Raw genomic sequence first — 21,399 nt, forward strand, 5'->3', positions numbered from 1 at the left:
AAAATTAAATTTGGTGTTCAAAAAGTCTTTTTTCAAACTTGAGTCTTGAAAAAGAGGAGGTTGTCTTATAATCAGGGTCGTCTTATATTTGGGCCAATACGGTATATAAGTGCAGATGACAAGGGCCCCATGACTGGGTTTTCCTTGGGCCCCCATTCATTGTGCGCCACTGCTTCACTCCAAGGGGGTTGGGCAGAAAGCGAGAGAGAGTGGTGGAGAGAGGTAGGTAGAGAATTATAAAGCGAGCAGAGAGAGAGCGAGGGGGGCGGTGTCTTGTTACAGGAGGAGAAACCTCCAGCAAGTCCAGTCACTCTCCTTGTAGCCTGCAGTGAGACCGAGGTGTTTGCATTGCACAGGTGCGGTCGCAACTTGGACTTATTTCGACCTGGGCTGGGATTGTGACACCACCGAACGATCGCAGGTAAGTGAAGCTTTGTTTTGCGGGCTTTTGTTTGCTCAATATACCAACAACAGTGAAGAGTCGCACATTGTTCGATTTGGGCTTAGAGAAGCCGATAGAAAAAAAGCGAATGAATTGTAGAGATTGTTTTAAAAAAAAGAAGAAAATCTTTGGAGTCTAAAGTAGCCGAGCAAGGTGAGCTAATCGCTTTAACACCACAACTCTACGGTGTTTGTAATCCGATTTAAAAAGAGAGCACAAATATGATGACACGCGCCATCCTCCCAAAATAAGCGGCGCTTGCTTCATCTGCGTTCCATTTGGAGCGATATATGCCACTGTGCGTGTGTTTGTGTGGAAAGTGTTGTATCCTACTTGAACGATCGGGCTCAACTCCCTCCTTGTCACCACTCACCAGTTTAGTGCATCTTATTATGTCCTTTTCTTTAATCCTTTGGTTTCCAGAAGATGTTCTTCTATCTGCTCGCTGTTGAGGCTCTAATGCTGAGCACACACTCTGCGGTGTCTGGCACCGCCAACGACAAGCGGCTGAGTACCGTCGGCCAACACTCCAAGGACAGATCCTGGAACAGATACAGAGATGTGAGTTTCTTGGGAGCCTCTAAATCTCACCAAAAGGGACACGTAATTAGATTGTGTGTGTGTTGTTTGTGTGCGTCTCACTATGTCCTTCATAAACCCTGTACTGTATGTGTGCCATCAGGCACCATCAACCTTGTAGAGAGCAGCAGGATAGTCTCTGATAACTTGTTTGTGTGACTTTGGTCAACACTTTTCAGCATCAAAGAACGCTACTTCAATGTAGTTTCACGCTTGGACTTTTTGTTAGGGATGTACAATAGCACTTTCTTTTCAGACCGATACCAGAGTGCTCAATTCTTGAGTATAGTCACCGAAATCAAACACAGATACTACCTGTACTTTTTCTTTTGCTTGAAATTACCTGCACTTAATGGCAATTTGCTGCTAATTTTTTTATTTCTAGTTCCTGTCTGTAAAACGTTTATAAAATGAACAGTTTCAGAAGTCACAAGTACCGTATTGGCGCGAATATAAGATGACCCTGATTATAAGACGACCCCCTCTTTTTCAAGACTCAAGTTTGACAAAATACTTTTTGAACACCAAATTTATTTTTTATACAGAAAATAATTACAGTACATCTGAAACAAATGATTATAACAATATATTCGAGAGACCCACTTTTTTCTAGATTGTCGCTATGCTTCTCCATTTTCTGTTATTTCTTCTCTTATTTCTTTCTCTTTTCTTTCTTACCGCTATTTTATAATTTTCTTCTTCGTGCTACTGCTATTTTTGTTTTTCTTCTTCGTGACAGGGGTTCACTTTGGCCTGGGGAGTTAAGTTTAGCATTCGCTTTAGCGATATCTGGCGCCATCTAGCGTTGTGAATGGGTGCAATGTCGGGGTGCAGACCCCGAATGTAAGACGACCCCCACTTTTTCAGTCTTATTTCAATGCAAAAAACACCGTCTTATATTCGGGCCAATACGGTATCATACAACACGTCTTTGTTTGAGTTTGAGTTAACATATCTTCGACTAGGAGTGCCAATAAGCAGCTTTAAGCATTCATATAAAAATCTGAAAAACTAACGTTAGCAGATATTGACTCTTCATGGCAACAAATGCAAGGATAGGTGTACAATTGCATTCTGTCATTTATAAGCTTTAACCAATAAATGAACGCCATTTATTTTTTTAATTCAACATTCCCAGACTGCTATAATAATGGAAACCCTCTTACCAGTCTTACCAGCTGTGCAATCATTGGTGTCAGCAGAATAATGTCTTGCCTTATTATGCATGATGCTTCAGTAGTAACAGCATACAGCCTGCTACCTTTTTCTCAAGAGATTTCAGCAAAGCGTAAGCTACCTTTGGCCTTATTAGAGCTGTTCGTCCTCATCCAGTTGAGCTGTGATGTGAGGATGAGACTTTGTCTTACGTTCATTGAGGAGCCTTTCACTTATGGCGTGTATGTGTGTGTGTGTATTTAAATGCTCTAAATATGTGACTGAAATTAATGATCTGCAAACTGTCTGCGGAGGGTGGAGGGTAGTAACGGTGGGGATAGTGTATAAAAGATGTGAAAAGCTGTGACCTGTTTATGTTATGGTTCGACACACCACATACAGCAGAAGCAGACATGCTTACCTGTGTATCATTTTGTGTTGCCTTCTCCGTGCATAAAGGAAACCTCTATCGCGGTGCCTTGTGTTCTTTTGACAAAAAGACAGCCCCGTAAAAAGAGACCATTTGTGTTGAGGAGCAGTTAGGTCTTTCTAAAAGGTAGACAATTTATGGCTTAGCAACAAGAAGTGGTGCGGTTTAATTCCAGTGCAAATGTAATGGTCAAAATGCATGGACTGCAATCTCAACTTGTTCTCCACAGAAGACAAAGTACACGCTTTAAATATCCTAGCTAGCTCACTACATTTTGATGATTAACATGCAAGCGTGCAAACCCATCCATTCTTATTCTACAACGCTTATTCTCACGAGGGTTAGAGTGTACTAGAGCCTGTCCCAGCTGATTTGGGGCGAGAGGCGGAGTGAATCCCAAACTGGTCACCAGCCTATCGCAAAACAACTGTTCACACTCACAATCATGCTCAGTGACAATTTGGAGTCCTCAATGACCGTCACATGCATGTTTTTGGAATGTGAGAGGAAACAAGAATTCCTGGGGCGACCTTAGCAAGCAGGGGACAACATACAAACTCCATAAAGGAAACCCGAATTCCATCTTCATTCTCAGAACTGTGAGGCAGGCGTGCTTGTCATTCATCCACAAGGCTGCATGTGTGCAAACCCATCCATCCATTTTCTGTACCGCTTAGTCCCCTCGGGGTCGGAGGTGTGCTGAAGCCTATCCCAGCGGTCATCGGGCAGTAGGCGGGGGACACCCTGAACTGGTTGCAAGCGAATCACACAGGGATGAACAACAATCCACACTCGCACTCACACCTAGGGGCAATTTGGAGTGCTCAATCGACCTACCAAGCATGTTTTGGGGATTTGGGAGGAAACCGGAGTGCCCGGAGAAAACCCACGCGGGCACGGGGAGAACATGCAAACTCCACACATGGAGGGTCGGAGGTGGAATCAAACCCACACCCTCCTAACTGTGAGACGGACGTGCTAACCAGTACACCATCGCATGTGTGCAAACCCTTTAGACATAATTTCAAGGGCTTGCACTACACTACTCTTACATGATCAACGGGCTATTATTTTATACTTCCCTGAATGGCTGTTCAAGATAGTTTTGCATTTATCTCTCAATACCTCTCAATTTGATGATGCTTCAGAGGGCTGCAATTCAATACTATTACTGAATATCAATGCCTCTAGTTTACTGTCTGTCTGCCTTATGTTGTCAATCGTATTTATGTACTGTACTTATATGTTTTAGCATATGTATGTGTCTATTGGATTCACTGAACTGTGAGATGTCTGAATTTACTCAGCAGAGTTAACAAGATAGATAGATAGATAGATAGATAGATAGATAGATAGATAGATAGATAGATAGATAGATAGATAGATAGATAGATGCATAAAAGAAAACTATTTTCCTCCATTTACTGTTTCCTTGGTATTGTTTAGTGATAAAATAACTTTATAATTAAACAAAATCACACAAGAGGGACTAATGCACTCACCAAACAGTTTGAAACTGATTTAATTACTGATGCGGTTATTGGTTTACAAAGTAAAAGCAGACGTTTGCAAATGTCTCGTGATTAAATACAAAATATTATTAACGATTACTAACGGCAGCATGGATTAGCATGGATTAGCTGAAGAATGTTACATTTTAAACCAGCTCACTTAGCATTATTTCAATCCCGTTCCTGTGTCTTTGTATTCTGCTCAAGTACTAGAGTGACTCCAATTACCGAAGGCCAATCTATTGTCGATGGTATGCACTTCAATTGCACATTTGGCTATTTATTAATCAATTATTAAAATTAATTTCTCTTTTCAGAATGGTTTACAGTGACATCATTGTGCACTAGAGAATCAATACTTTTTCCACACAAATACAATAGTAGTTTGTTATTACTTCGTCATCAAGTTGTTTTCATTTTAAAACTCCTTATGTTTGTCATTCTGACATTTACAGGAATAATTTCATATCTTTCTTGATGTGCGTCAATCAGCCCTATTTCATCCTCCGCTCATTTCTCTAGAAGTCATGAACTCCAGATTACTTCCTCTGTGCCTTTCGTTTTCACATTTTCCGTCATGTCTTTGGAGCAGAGAATGACCCCTTGCTTCCTCAACCATGACACTGTCTCGTTCCTATCTGCCCTGCCCTCCCCTGTTTCTCCCCCTTTTCTGCTCTGCCCTGCCTGCCATGTTCCACTCTACATCCCTGCTGATGAGCTACTTGGTCCCTCCCTGCATATGCATGAGTGTCCATTTGTTGGCAGGGGACTTACCGAAATAGGCAGAGCTAGGTGGTTTAGCTTAAAAAAAAATCTGCTTTTATTAATTTGTGCGGTTATTTATTTTCTACATAGTCCCGCTGCAATGTAGTGGAAAATAATCTAAATATAGAGAGACTTTATTTGCATTTACGGTTCAAAAATGTTTGCTTTAAGCTCTTTATCTTCTGCTCAAATTCTAATTTCATCTTCCTTCCCCAGTTTCATTTTGAACCTAAGTACATTTAAAGGTATAACTCCCATTGCAGTCAATGAATACCGATGAGCGATGCATTGGACAAGCAGTATAACTACACAAAGAATAACATCATGGAGAATAGGTGCTTCTTGATTGAATCGAGAGGTCTGTGACAGTGATGTCAAGTCCATCATGTTTTCACGATTCTTCCCCCATCATCTGTAAGACAGAAGAGAAAATCAGTTGAAAATTGCAGTTGGAGCAACATATCAAACAAAGTCACATACTGTGGCTTTAAAAAGTTGACACAAAATGCTGGCTTTTTTGTCAAATATAAAAATGAGACTTTTCCCTTAGCTGGAACAGAGGCCTTACACAAAGTAGAAGAAATTATGAACACTTTGAAATAGCAATTAGTTTTAGTACAAAAACTGGCTTCTGTTACAAAGAAAGAAAACAAGTCTGGAAAAGCCTACTAAAACAGTTGAACTGTTTAAATGGTGGCAAGTGTCTTCTGACTCCAATTTGTCTTGATTTTGAGTGTAATTTGTATATTTTGGACACAATCCCAGTTATTATGAGGGTGTGTAACAGCAGGCCTCCAGACAATTTTATTGTTTTTAATTTTAATTAAAATGTTTCACTCGGAGCACAGTGGCTCCTAACCTTAACATTTATAGGCACATGTAAAAAATTTAGGGGCATACTACACATAGTGGACTTGGAGTAAATGTTCCCTCTAGGTTTTCACTATGTAACTAATAAATGAAATGCCATATGGAGCAGAAGTTTGTCGGTAGCAAGAAGTATTCAAGAATAGTAATAATAATAAAAAATGATCTACTGGGCGCCATTGAAAGTAGATGAAAAATATACTTTCTCAATTTGCAGTCTAAAACTTTAGGAGCAAAGTGAGGCATCTTGGGTCAGTGTGGAGCCCTGGTAACCACATTATTTTGGTTGTTTATATTTTCTAACCTCTAGCAAAGATTTTTAAAAACACAGTTTGTACATTTTGTTGGTTACGTTAATGGTATGCTTTACATTTTTTTTTGCTTGGTCTCATTTTCTATCTTGCATCAGAAGCTTGTCAAAATTATGTCTGTATACGGACATGTACATAGATAATCCTTAAAATGTAAAAATATATCAATTTAATTGAGTGACTCACAGAAAGCTAGGTGTAGTCTTTGAAAAAATAGTGTTTGTTGATGTTTGGTCAAAATTTTATGAAAAGAATTATACTGTACATAGTGTTCAGTGTTTTACTTGCTACACTGTATATTGTATAAAGAGTGAAAAGGTTGTTGAAGATCGTAGATGGTTGTGACTATTGGCATTATTTGAAGTGCTCATGCTGATGTAGTCTCCCCACTCTAAAAACACCTGAAAAATACCATCAAAATGTTTGGTACCAGATTCAGACATTCATATAACTGTCTTGCCCCATTCAGCTAAGCGACAGTGGAGGTATTGTACATTATAGATATAACATATGAGCATTATTATTTATATACGAGCTGAAGTGTTCCATCGCAGTCAGTCTCTTTCTCTCGCTCTCTTCTTTAGGATTGTTAGTGTTTCATTTTATGTTTGTGGAAACTGCGTACGTAGTGAAGTTTCTAAAACCCTTGTTTGCTCTCTACATTTGGGCTAATTGGCCAAATCACAGCTACTTTGTTGCCACTGCCAACATAATATCCACTTGGTCACAATCACGACTTTATTTTTTTATGAGGATTGCTGCAGGGACTTTAGTCAAATTAGTATGCAGCGCTTCGTTGGACTGAGTTTTGCTTCAACTTGCTGTTATCACCTCCATCAGCAAATTTTGAAGGAGGGTCGGACCCAAACGTGAGTAAACATAACACAAGGAGGCACTGGTGTGTTGTCTGGAGTTATGATGCTGATGAATCTTCTTTGTTTTTTTCAAAATAATTGGTTTGAATGGTTGATTCAGCTCAGTGATTGAATCCACCAATTTTAATCATCTAATACGAATATGAATCAGCGCAATTAAGTGCTGGTCATTGGAATACTAAAATGTTCCAGTCAAATAATCTTGTTTCACTTGTCATAAGCTATTATTGGGCATCCATCCATCCATCCATCCATCCATCCATCCATCCATCCATCCATCCATCCATCCATCCATCCATCCATCCATCCATCCATCCATCCATCCATCCATCCATCCATCCATCCATCCATCCATCCATCCATCCATCCATCCATCCATCCATCCATCCATCCATCCATCCATCCATCCATCCATCCATCCATCCATCCATCCATTTTCTTTAGCGCTTGTCCTCAAAAGGGTCATGAGTGAGCTGGAGCCTATCCCAGCTGACTTTGGTACATCGTGTACAGCCACTCGCAGAACACAGAAAGCATGAATGTGTTAATGCTAAAACTTGTGGCCATTTTTTTAAAATCATTTATCATTTATTATTTTCTGTGTGATTTTAAAGACCGTACTTTTTTTTGGAGATTTGAGAGTTGCATAGGACCAATGTACTTTCTGTTCCAGGTATTTTTTCAAGGTTATCTTTCATACATATTATTCACATCCATTAGTCATTCCCGACACTCTTGGGGTGCCAGTCATAGTGAAAACATGATTGTGTTTGCATGTGTGTTTTGTGTACATAGTAGAAGATAGGTTGCTAGACTCTACAGTGACAGCTTTATTTTCATTTCAATGTTGCTGGATGAGCTATTTGTCACTTTTTTTTTTGCACCATTCATTGAAGGAGACGGGCTTTGCTGAATATCCAAAACACTGTCCTGGGAAGACAGTTGCTGCTTCTGCTTTTAAATGTCAATTTATGTCCTATCCGTATGGGCACCCCTGTGTGTTCCAGTTTTACAGCAAGGGGGGAGGGCCTGGGTGCGATTGAGAGAAGCTGATTTATCGAACCTGTGAGTCACCTTCACAAGCATAGCCCACTCTGAGGAAACACTTCTTCGGCATTTCCTTCAATTAGGCCAAGTCTTGGCTGAACACCTGTCATTCTCTCTTATCTCCAACCCATGCTGTCCACTGTTTCTTTTTCTCCTGTTAAGCTGCTTCCATTTTTTTCCACACATAGTATTTCATCTCCACTCTCATGCAGCTCTTCCTTCCCCTCTCGTTTTATACTCCACTAATTCCTAATGAAAGACTGCCCTTCAAAATAAACCCCCTCTCTCATTGCTTCCGCTCCCTTATGTGTGCCCACCCTCAACGTCGAGCTATCGATCGCAAACGAGAAATTGCACATCCAATCTTCAGTGGAGAACTGGATAAATATTGCGCATTGTCCCTGTTGATCCCATTTTACAGGGACTGGCTGGGCATGTGCATGTGTCTCTCCAGCTGCTGTCTCTGCATGTGTTCCACAACACACACACACACACACACACACACACACACACATGGACCCAGGCATGCACACCCGTAGGGTTCCAACGAGATTGATCAGATAAATTATAGGATTCGGTTATCCTGACGTGAGCCACAATGTAATCAATAAGAGTGTGAAATGCAGCAACACGCTAAGAGAATGGGGGGCAGTTCGGTCAGAGGCCAGGCTAGGGTCAACGTCTCCTACGGTGAAGATAAATGTGTGAGCAAGAGAGACAAAACAAAGGTTTGCCAGCTTCATTTGGAAAGCGAGAAAGTGAATGGAAAGGAGAAGCGAGGGTGAGAAGCTTCACGCCCATGCATACTGTGCGGATTGAGCAGATGAACAAAAAGAGCATGGCAGCAGAATGCAATCCACCATAAATTCTTTGTTGTGTTTCAGTCCGCTTTGTCATGGCTTCTCCTCAAAAAGTTTCCCTACCTCTGTGGGGGTTTGGCATCACATTAAGCTTGGCTCCTGCCTGACAGCTGATTGTTTTCAGGGCATGATTTCTCATTTGGGTTTGTTTCAAAAATTACCAAGATGCAGAAAACATACTCCACTCCACAAACCTTACTGCAGTTTCAAGCATTTTTCCTTATTGGAAGACTCCTCTTGATACACTTGACCTGGCAAAATAGATGTGCCTTTGCCTAGCATCTTTCTTACACCTTCACATAGAAAAGCTATATGCATTTAAATTGGTGGCTTTCACATCGTAATCAATATTATATTTAACATTCGTTATCCCAACCACAAATAATTGCAACGAACTACTGGTAAAAAGGATGAAGACAGGAAACCCAGCACTTTTTGATTATGAATTGTAACATTAGTGACCAAATGGACCATTGACTGTAATTAAAGGAGACATATCATGTAAAATCCAGTTTTTGATCTTTTCTATACATTTTATTGTGCACTTGGAGTCTCCAGGATTGTAGAAAATTTTTATCTAATCCCTCCAGGTGCTGCAGAGATACTTTTATAATCCGTTTGGGGAATATTTTTTAATCTGTTCAATTTTATCCATTCCCTATTACGTATTTTGAACAATTACAGTCTTTGCAGCGGGACTGCAAAACAAGGTAAAGGGTGTGGCCAAACGGTTTCGCAAATCCGCCATCTTTATTCCTCGGATCAAGTGAATAGTGAGAACACACCATTGTGATACGTTCATCTGAAATCGCAGTTTTGCAGGTTCGACATCTTCACTGTTGCTCTCGCTCTGGGTCTGATTTGGCTCGAACATGTACGGTTGGATGGACAAGTCTTCTGCTGTTGACATCTTTTAATCGATCAAAAAAGTTTGTGCGCCGCAAGATAATTGTACCTCTGCTAACAAACTACAAATATGTCCGACCGGAGTGGAGGCAGACACATTGCAGCATGGAGGGGGCGGGTTGGGAAGTATCTTATTTGCATTTAAACAGACTGCACCAAAACTACTTGCTCTCAAACACTCCTTAGGACAGGGGTAAAAGAGGCACCGATGATACGATAATAACAAAGAATTCAGACAAAAGCATTGCTGTTCCACTTTATATAGACTACAACTGAATGATTAAAACGTAAAAGGTCAGGGTTTAAGTAAACTAGCAAAGTGATTTCCCCCCTTCATTTTTTTCTTTATATGTCAGCTCTTTTAGATTGATAGAAATCCCGCATTGTTTAGATGTTTGTAGTTATTAACGTTCAATGCATTGATGGAGTTTTTCGGCGTGATGACAATGATAAGGGTGATATTTAAGTACAACCTACATGTTATTTTACTAGAGTGATCAGAGTGATCCACTCGCGTTTACCCGCACTGTCAATTATTTTTTGCTAGAGATGCCTTGACAGTTGGAGACCTCGTGGTTTTGTGTTTTGCCACCATATGTACGTAATATTATTTATAACTGAATGAATAGATAAGCGCCCACTCCAAAATGCAAGGAGTGGGTACATACATATGCGTCAATGATTGAAGCCGATCAAGGATGCTTGCTTGAAATATGCATGCACCATCCCATATGAAAAGTGAATTGCTAATTAAGTTAAGTTGCTGTGAATGGGTGAATGAGTACACATTCAGACTTGAATATTTATTTATCGTGTTGAGCCTGTCCTTAGGGGAAGGATTTAACCTGACGCACAAAGAAAGCTTGATGTGGTAAGAAGGCTTGATTGATTTAGATTTGTACATTTGTACTGGCCTAGTCAAAATGCGTCTGTAACTATGTGGCCCAACATATCCATTTCAGAGAAGTTTTTTGTTTGTGAATATTTCTTTTTGCCCAATTACTGGAAATTAAAGCATCACTTTATTTTGCTATATGACTTTATCATGTGATATTGATACCGGTACTTGATGAAACACTGTATTGAACTACAAAGTAGATTTATCTTTATGCAGTTAGTTGGACTGTGATGATGAAGATGATTACTACTTGTGGGACTCTGGTTCTCCCCAAACCTTTAAAAGTATGATGATAATAGGAGTGAGGACTTTGATAAAATGCTTGGCAGACAATGACGTCGACGTTGGCATGAGAGAATCTCGGAATATTCTGTTTTCACATTGATCAGAATAATGCTACCTGCATGAGATACTGTAGAAGAGTTCAGCATGAAATTAATTCAGCTTCTTATTGTTGATTTTATATTTTTCTTAACCTTTGAACTTGACAAGACTGAATCAACAGCACCTCTATGAAATGAAGCCACGTAGCATAGTCAATTTTTGTCTCAGTTGATTGAAGATACAATTACTCAACAATCAATTGCACACAATCGACAATTCTTATTTAGAAAGGGATCAACTCTGTATGTTCTTCAATTTCCACCCATTGTAGGTGTCGCAGAATGTATCTCCATCAAACGTTTTAATGGCTGCTGATTTGAGATATAGTGTTTGCCCGGAAAAACGCATATGCAACACTAATGCGTGCCGTGCCGTGCAACATTAAATTAAAGTAGATCACGGTGTGATTGATCAGTGCTGTTCATTTTGTTCTGCACAATAATCATTCTATTCCCCCTCGGTTTTTTGCAATCAGTCTCGGCCACGCTCTACGCCAGTATTGTCATCCCCTCTCTATCATGTAATGAATGAGGTGTTATCTTGCGCTTTATTGTGCTGCATATTATGTTGGTATAGGTCGACTTCTGCCTAGCGTCATGCCATCTATACTGCTTTTGCCCATTAGAATCCCTGCAAGAGTATCCAAACAGTAGTCAACATATACAGTCGATGCTTAATGGGACTAAATTGTGCAATGTCTATCACTCATTGAGTGAATTTATTTTTCCAAGAGTGTTCTTCAGCTTTGCTCACTTTTGAAAGCGCTTTTGCTGAACCTGAGTGTGAAATGAATCATGGGTCATCTATTTCTCTTTTTCACACTTGTCACTGTCTCTTTTCGGTCACTGACAAGAATTCCGCTCTCTCTGTCTTTCACCCTTTCACTTTGATGTTTATGGTCTCTAAAACCATGTCAGACTGAATTGGTCATTATCGAACCTCCCCTCCCCCGAGAACACGGATACACTTACTATTTGTGTATGTCAGGCTGTGCGGGTGTGAGAGCTGTCTTGTCTGCTTCAATAATTCACAGGCTTTCTGCCACTGCAGCTCACATGCTCCTGAGAGTGATAGAATGCAAAAGAGAGAAGGCCACGGCGGGAGATTGACACAAAAATCTCTTCCTGGTTGCGTTCACTCCCTTGACTTACCCACGATGTCATTTTGTAAGTGTCGTAAGCGAGACGTGTCCCTGATGTACACTTGGGTTGTTTGTGAATTGTAAATAATTGTTGAGCCCTCCAGGCTTGTTATGAATACTGCATGAAAAGACCTCACTGTGAGAATGCTGGCAGGTAAACCAATTGCCCTCTGGGTAGTGTAGTCAGAGTGGATTAGCTTGAGGAAAAAGTCAAGCTTTCAGTATACTGTTTCTTCCCAAAAGCTCCCACTCAAAAGACTATTTAAAATGTATTTATTTTAAATTACAGCAGTGAAGATGTCTGCAGACTATAAAAACATGGCCTACATTTTTCATTTTTGTCTGGTGAAATGGTACCATTCAAAATGATCTATAGATATATTTACAGGGAGGCTTGCTAAACAAATGTGAACTTCGATACTTGGTTGTAGGGCTGCACAATTTATCGAACAAATACCGATATCGAGATAATGGCCTATGGAATATGCATATCACAAACAGAATAGTTCGCGTGAATGTTTTTTTTTGTCATCACTGCCACAAAAAAGTAGGAATCTGACGTTCCTCTCAAGCAGTCACTGGATTACAGCCATCCTTAGGTTTGCAGTGTAAGCAGGTGTAGAAAGCAAGTCTCTTAAGGCCACAGATCTTCAATGTCCAGCAAAAATAAAAAGGTAAAGATGGCGGTCACAAGGAATTAATAAAGCTCTCAGCTGAGGCCTGACTGAGAAATAAACATACTGGAGAGAATGGCTTAAAGGGCTTGAAGAATGGCACAAAGAAGACAAACTATGCAAAAAGGTGAAAAGAGCACAGCGGCTAGTAATACACAGTGCAGCGAGGGAAAAAAACATTCTAACGTTCTATTTTTCTTTTGAATTTTAAATGGCTTGCCTTAACCAGGATTACTGTGTCGTGGCCTAAAGTAAAAAGTGGGGTTCTCTTTTGTTCCTATTCGTGATGCAAATAAACCCTCATTGGCTCGGACCAGCTTCATGATTTCGAGTTAGCTAGAACCACTGAAGCACAATTACGTTAAAGCCAAATGGAGGGACAGTGACTGCTCAAATTAGTGATAGCTAGCAGCACCTGGAAACTGTTTGAATTTTTGAAAACACAACCAATAACAGATAATTGGTTGCGTTTTTATTGGCAGATGTTACACTGAATCTGATTACATTAATCATTTTTGCCACTAACAGCAAACCATCTGTCACACTCTTACGATGTTACAAGCATGTTTGTTAGCACCTATTCATGAATAATGACACATTTGCACAAATCTTAAAAGCCCCCGAAGCAAAGAAGGGATCTGATACTGAATCCATATCTACTTCTTTGCATTAGAGGTCAAGCATTCCTTTCCCCACCTTCCTCCTCAGTCTCTGACAGCAGAAAGGCTCGGTGATTGAGCAGTATGCAGTGTGAAGACTTCAAGAATAATGAAGCCAATCATGTCTGTGGGATGAATAAAGGGATATTGATTATGAGAATGTCAGTCTCGAGTTGATGGGAAGGAAAGATGAATTACGATGGGTATGAAAATACATTTATGCATGTTTGATGGTGCCACATGGATTGTTTGACACTTTTAATTAAAAGGAAGCTGAGTCAGCTCCAGCCTCTATCACATTTTAATGAACCCCAGACCTGTGTGTGTGTGTGTGTGTGTGTGCGTGCGCGTATATGCATGCGTGTGTGTATGTGTGCGTGCGTGCGTGGCAGCATTTAATATGTATTTGCTCAATGAGTAGAGTCTGTCTTGGTTCAAATTTTGATGTTCATCGGCTGTGGAGGAGAAAGGTCAAAAGTGCGTTCATGCCAAGGAACAGCAGGCCTTGATGTGAAAATTGCTTTTTTTTAACTCCCTTTGTTTGCTAGGACATTTTTTTCTTAGGTTATGCTTACAGACATGATATTAGACGCTGCCCGAATGGCTTGTCAGCTTTGTAAAGGTGTTTATATGCCTGCTTGCTGGTGCAACCTTGGAGACTGTGGTCCCAAAGATGTACAATACAATCAAGAACCTCTCTTGCGCTCTACACACAATACTCTCCTCGTAAAAACACAATGGCCTTCTATTTTGGAATTTGGACTGAAACAATCCTGACACATTCATAGAAAAAGCGTTGGCAGGTGTGAAAGCAAGGAACGCTTTCATCTTTCAAAAACAAAAACACCGAAAATGATGAGCAGACACAGACTCATTCAACAATATATGTATGTGTTATCAAATAAAGATGCATTTCTTGGGAGATGGTAATAAATGCATTTGTGTTAAGAAATCTCCAGCGCATAGGAGTTGATTAAAAGAATCCAGTAAACTATTCTGAATTATGTTGTCTTTGAGGAAAAAATATGGCCAGAAAGGAACAAGACTCTGTGCTAATCCTTGTTAACAGTTACTTCATATCAGAGGAAGATTTACCTTGATCACAGAGGTCAAGGTTAGGAGGAAGATGCAGACGATGAGTTGATAAGAAGTGATTGTGATTAGTACATGTGCTGGATACGAATGGATCTAACAGACATCCGGCCTGGCTTGATGAGAATAAGATTTAAGATTAGAGAGTAGAAACAGCAAGAATGATTTTAGACAATGACAGCTCTGATATTTCTATCATGTGTGAAGAGCGAGCAAAGTCATTAGAGATATAAATGAACCAGTCACACTCAGACAAAACAAACCCAGCATTGATGTTGAGCCTCAAACTGAATGCCAATCAACAGCTACGTGCAGGGATGATGATGAATAGAAATTAAACAGAATGCAGATTGTCCTGTGGCATATCTGACTCCATGTGTGTGTGTGTGTGTTTGTGTGTGTGTCATCCATCATTCCCACGATGATGTCATTTCTCCTCTATAATTTCTTTCTTTATTTGTTTTTGTTACCTAGCACCTTAATTTCCATTCCAATTTCCCATTACTATGCCCACCTATTTTTTAGGGCTGGGCAGTATGGCCCAAAAGTCTCGTCCTGATAAACGTACAGAATACCTATGTGTGTTTTAAGATGGAAAGTGTTCCAATTTAAGTCAAAGCAATGGAAGGTCGAACAAACACTTCTACTGGAGTATTTTCTTAAGCGAAAGGAAACAGTGGAGACATTTTTTTCCCCAATGTGAAAAATATGCAGCTGAACAACAGAAATGCATACAAATCATGACACTAATCCATGTATCCAGTTTTTAGGCTTCCCAACAATACCAGAAAGCATTAAATACAATGACAGTTTTTACTAAGGATGTTCATGACAACTTTTTCTTCAGACCATAAATTGCCCAAAATGTTTAATTTTTTTTTTTTAAATGTATGAATGTATTGAAAATATACATAATCTGCAGACAAATTGCTGTCATTATGTTCTAACGAGTTGGTCCAAATGGCTTAACTCGGTAGAATCTCACTTTCCATTGTGGCCAGTGGGAGAATCTGGGTCGGTTATTAATGCACACAGTGTGGAAAAATGGAGATAAATGGTGTTTGCGGCTGCCGTAAAGAAGATAAAGAGGAAAATGAAGAAGGCAAACCAGAAGAAGGTGTCAAAGATCATAGCTATATGGCAGCGATGCAGTGTTTTCGTTTGGCTTCGTTCATTAAAAAACATTGAACGAACATCAAACATGCAGCCATCCATCGATGAGACAAGCCACGTGTCATTATAATCAGGGCTTTAACAAAAACAACATCGCTGGCCTCTTTTCTCTTTCCCTCTGTCTTACTCTTGCGCTCTCTCTCTATCTCTCTTTCTCTCTCTCTCTCTCTCTCTCTCTCTCTCTCTCTCTCTCTCTCTCTCTCTCTCTCTCTCTCTCTCTCTCTCTCTCTCTCTCTCTCTCTCTCGCACTCTATACATATACATGTATGTATATATTTATTTTTTTGTGATTTTTAGAATTTTATTTTTCTACTCACCAGCTTGATAATCATTGTTGGTGTCTGCTGTATGGTAATATAGTCAATTATGGCAGCCATAACTGTTATGATGGTGATGATTGTTTGGAATTACGCAGCGAATCTCACATCCCAAATAAAGTCTTTCATAATACAACCTGTGTTTATGCAGTAGTTCAAGAGTATCACACTGTCACTGTGGAAGTTTGTGTGAACACAAAAATTAAAATTCGAAGAGCTCATCCACTCACGTTGGAGTATTGCAATCAGTAATGATATCAATTAACAGACTCACACAAGGATCACACAAGCAGCAAAGCAGCTTTCCGTGCAACACTGAACGTTATTACAATAGTTGCATATTGACAGGTTTTGCCATAAATCTTTTAGTAGTGGCCAAAATTCAATTGGGGCCAAATGTGTATGTGGGAAACACTGCAGCCGTAATGTATTTTTTTGTGGAGCTGATCAGTGATGACATTGATCGATCAGTGACATAATGATATTTTGACAGATCACTTAAATGGCTTACGATAGATACATAAGTATAGACTTCAATTTTCAAGGTTTGTGGAGTAAAGGCTCACTTTATTATTCTGGAAAAAACAAAAAATACGCAGTTTTTTTTAAATTGATGTATTACCCCCGAAATACTGTTGGGACCAACAAGCTATAATAGAATAGTACATAGAGGGTTCTGTGACCTATACTGCATGCCCTTGCTGTTGCAACATTTTAATAGTCGTGGTTGCAAGTGTAGATGCTAGTGTAGATGTGATCTCCATTAAAGTTAGACTGAAAGTCAACACCCACCTCACGGTCATTGTGCCCTTTCAAATCCATTGTGCAGGACCAAAAGAAATATGACTAGCCTAATGCTCTCCGACTGCACTGTACATCATCACTAAATCGACTGCACAAAAGAATGGACTTCATATGATCAGGGATTCTTGTATCACCTCTAAAGTGGAAAATGAGGCTTCATTGGACCACAGGAAGCATCAGGGAGGCTTTTCCCTGGAGGGCTCATTAAACTCCATTTTATTTAAGTTTATTTTTGTTAACTTGGAAATATTTCTTTTTGAATAGCCCTTTCTCTAGTATAGTCACTAGCATGGGGTTGCAATCAAGGTATTTCTGGAAAGTATGATCAGTGGAGAGCAAGCACACCTCTCAACCGATCAGTGTCAAGATCACTGAGCTGGAAGCACTAATCCCCTTTTGGACTTGCTAGAAAGCTAGAGTTGTTTGTTTGTAGAAAGGCGAACATGAACAAGGAAAAGTGGGAGCTATTTGGATAGAGAACAAGACAAGCATTGTAAGAGCATTTATTTCTAATAAGACCCTAGGTTTAGTTTTATTTTGCTGAATTCGTGTTGGCACCATGTGGTTCGGACAATGCAGTACAGATGTTAATTTTGAGATACTCGCATGAACCTGTATTTTATCCTGTAGCATCTGTGCAAATGGACTGCCGTATTTATTTTATTTTTTACAAAATCTCTGCATGCTAAATGCTTCGAATGTACACTGTATATCCATTTGGATAGCGAGTTCTCTCTCTGACCATGCATTTAGCCCGCTTAGTAACTTCATCTTAATGTTAATTACAGCAAATTCAATAGACATTCACTACAATCCAAACTAATATGGAATAACAAATAAGAAATTGTTTAGCAGGGTGTTTTGTTTTGTTTTAGTTTTAGTTTTATTTTGTTTTAAATCAATTTGAGGCACCGCCATTTCTTAAATCGACCACTAATGTGTTTAACTATGCCTTCCTCGCTTCTTTTATTCTCACTTCTGATCCAGATTCCAAATTTGTCTTTACAACTCATTTACCTTTTATTTTCTACATCAGCAACATTTCCACCTTTTGTCTCAGTCTCTACCACTGAGTAAGCATTTTTAATCCCCATAGGAGGGTATGAAATTACCTCTCGAGGTGAATGATTATTTGAGCTACTCTACTTACATTAATCAGATCTAATGCAGTGTTAGATATCAAACCCTCTACATCCGCTCATTCATCAGCTTTTAATTTTTGCACTTCATTGTAAAAAGAAATATTAGGATGACCATAGTTTAGAAGTTTGAGTATGATAACATTTCACGACAAAACGTCCCCAAATGTTAAGTCTTTTTTTAGACCACGGCCTTTTTATGAGTAGGTTATATAATTTTTACTCATGAACATTTCTCCACCAACATGGCCACCAATGTGTCAATAAAGAACAATGTCGGCTCCTGCAATATATCAATAGTTTTACTGACGGACCAGTGAAATGGAAATCACAGTATAGTCAAAATGTGATTATAGGTAGATTTTCCAGAAAAAGCTCACATACAGAAAACTTGCAGAATCCAATAACAACATCCTTTCCAAGCATCAGAAATTTTGATTCTCATCTACACAATGTTCAGTGGACTTGATTTTAAAATTTTGCATGCATTCATTTTATTTTTCTCAAATGTGACCTTTAAGTGTATAAACAAGTAAACACATGCAGTGATCTTTCTGCAGAGCTGCTGTGAACAGCCTGCTTGTGTCAGTCAGTAAACAAACAAGATTATAAGAAAAAGGTTATTAGAAAATGTCAGATCAAAATAAAGGCAAACTAGGACTAGTAAGTATAAAGGGAATTGAAGAACAGATGCATTAGATTGGACAAGAAACCATTGCAGACACACTAAGCTAGGATAAATGTGCAAAAACTATTGGAGAAAAGAGGAGAATTAAGCAGAGAAGACTAACACACTTGCAGAGCAGAAAGCATATTTGTCTCTTCATCCTCCTGAGCACTTTTCTTGTTTCCCCATTGGGGCAGTTGGATAAGAAAGTCTGTTTGATTGGCTTACCCCTATGCCCGTAGCCATGGTGGCACGATCACAGTGGGATGCTCACTGGAGCTGAGGGACACTGCTGGATAAGATTGTAAACACTTGAGAGTATACAAAAGAGTCATACTATATGTGCATAACAATTATGCTGCAATTTTTTTAAATTTGAAGACAACTACACAATCTGTCCGGAACACATCTATATATATATTTGTCTTAAAACTATCTAGGTTAGGCCATGAGGCATTTTTTTTTCTAAATGTGAAGACAACTGCACAATTCGTCTGAAACACATCTATATTTATTTTTTTATTCGTCTTGAAACTATCTAGGTAAGGCCATTGGTAACAGATTTTTATTTCCAATGCCAACCTGGCAGCCGTCAACAGACTGAAACAAAGAAGTGAACGAAGTAGTAAAGCCTAGCTAAACAGACTATCAATGCCTTTTTCTTTAGTTATTTCACTGGTATCCTGGCACGCAGTTACGACAGTCATCAAAGGGTATTTGATAACTTGTTGAATGCTGCCGAAGCGAGCAAAGACAGGCTCTGCTTTGCTATCGCTAAATAGCTAATTGAATGATGTTTGCCAGTGTATGGCGAGAGATCATGTAGATTAAAGTATCTTATTTTAACCCAAAACTAACAGGTACGATTTAGGTCGGCGGCCGCTTGCACAAATCCTGCATTGGTCTCTTTGTTAAAGCCCCGATTATAATATGACACTTATGGCTTGTACCATAGCTGCATTTTTTATGCTTGCAACAACCCAATCTGCATCAAAATCGTGAAAGAAATCAATGAGTTATAATGAACTGAGCCAAACACAAACACTCGATATTGTATATATATGGCTCTCAAGAAGAAGCATGCATGATAACCCATCCAGCATTCACCACGAAGACTATTTATCTTTATTTTGCAACACTAACATGTGTCTACCTTTGGGCACAATGCAATATGAGATTCTACTTAATGGAAGCCATTTTGAAAGAAAAAAAATACATTTTCAATTGAATGAGTATCTGACTTTTTAAAATGTTTGAAGCAATGCATGATGAAGCACTACATGAGTCTTCCGCAATAGGGCAAATTTTATTTAATTTCGGAAAATATGTGTGCACAGCATCAGTAAACTGTATGCTGCAGATCTATAAGGGAGACAAAGGTGGAATTAACAATTGCATTAGTATATCGCTTTATTTCACAAATATATATTAAAAAAAATAGAATGCGCTCCTTCACGCAACAGTTTGTTTCGTTTTTTGTCATTGGGCACTGAATTGTCGTGTTAGATTATTTTACAGTCACAGCTTAATATGGTTTATTTTATAAAAAAAAAAAAAAAAAGCAGTTTCTCTCATCTCAGTGCTGTGCTCTGCTGCAGCTGAATGAGTGTGGTGAAAAATCTGCACACACACAGGAGCAGAGCAACAGAATCTTCACGTAGCAAGTTAATACTGATTGATGGTGAAATGCTATAATAGTCCCAATAGATTGATGAGGCTTTGCTATTAACCTGAAAGACCCAAAAAATTACCCAAAAGGAAAATAGGAAAAGAATGTGCAGTCATACATCCAGGGAGTATGATGTTTGATAAAAGATAATGTTGGCATATTACCACCAAAACCAGTGGGTTTTAAGAATACATTTATTTTTCATGCATCTACATCATGTTCATCCATGATAATGGTTTGCCACCTGCCAGAAACATAAAGGTTAGTAAAAAGGAACCTGGAATCTGATTTTTATTTATTTATATTTTACAAGCAGTGAAAGGAGACTACTACAGCTTTATTTTTCTCACAAAGTGGAGGTTATTGCAGCATTGCAGGAACTGGGGCTGTTAACAGTGGCACCAGGAGCAGCAGAATCCATTCATCATCTTCTGTCTAAAGGGCTACATACAGTACTTGCTGAAAGAGCACACCTAGCAGATATGAAAATCAAGGACAGTTGTCACAGTCCACTGACTAAAACACAATTCCTACCCCCCCATGAGCAAGGGTAGCAGGCAACAGGTCTTTAGTCTGTCAAGTAATCTCTTGACATGCCGTTTTTTTCCCCAATTGATAACGCTGGAGGCAATTACAGATTGACCTCAGAATTCCGGGAACAGCCGGCAACATGGTTGTCCTTTTGCCTCTGGCAACGAGCCACCTTCATACTTGTCACACTCTTACACAATAAGCTGGCTTCCTAGAATCGGACAAAAATGAATGACGACGACTGCTGTGATGCATATAGTACTTTGTGTCAAGCCTGAAACTTGACTCCTCTGGACTCACCATATCAGCATATCTTATTTGCACACCTCGTCCCAATTCTGTTAGAGTTCTGAATCGATTCTACGTTTGTAATATTGTTAGTGTGATCAAATTCCTTGTTGTTTCGCTGGGTGAAAAGATGTCACATGAAAAAACTGATAAGCAGACATTTATGCGTTGCTGGATGTTTACTTCGTTTGTAGTATACTGGGTTTGTTACTTAT

The 21,399-nt window shown here is 39.3% G+C and overlaps 1 protein-coding gene across 2 annotated transcripts in view; it reads left to right on the forward strand.

Annotated features, from left to right (window-relative positions):
* The first annotated feature begins 262 nt into the window (after window positions 1-262).
* The window catches only part of spock1 (SPARC (osteonectin), cwcv and kazal like domains proteoglycan 1), a 62,820-nt gene continuing 41,683 nt past the window's right edge, over window positions 263-21,399 (forward strand). Inside the window, exons 1-2 of one of the 2 annotated variants that reach the window (XM_088381529.1) lie at window positions 263-421; window positions 866-1,003. In XM_088381529.1, the coding sequence (XP_088237655.1) occupies window positions 869-1,003 (135 nt within the window). In that variant the 5' untranslated portion in view covers window positions 263-421; window positions 866-868. The remainder of the gene's footprint in view (window positions 422-865; window positions 1,004-21,399) is intronic. The other variant, XM_088381536.1, reaches the window with a different exon arrangement.

Source organism: Syngnathus floridae, chromosome 1, assembly GCF_059516105.1.
Source record: "Syngnathus floridae isolate MCC-2025c chromosome 1, RoL_Sflo_1.0, whole genome shotgun sequence".
In the NCBI taxonomy this organism is placed as follows: domain Eukaryota; kingdom Metazoa; phylum Chordata; class Actinopteri; order Syngnathiformes; family Syngnathidae; genus Syngnathus; species Syngnathus floridae.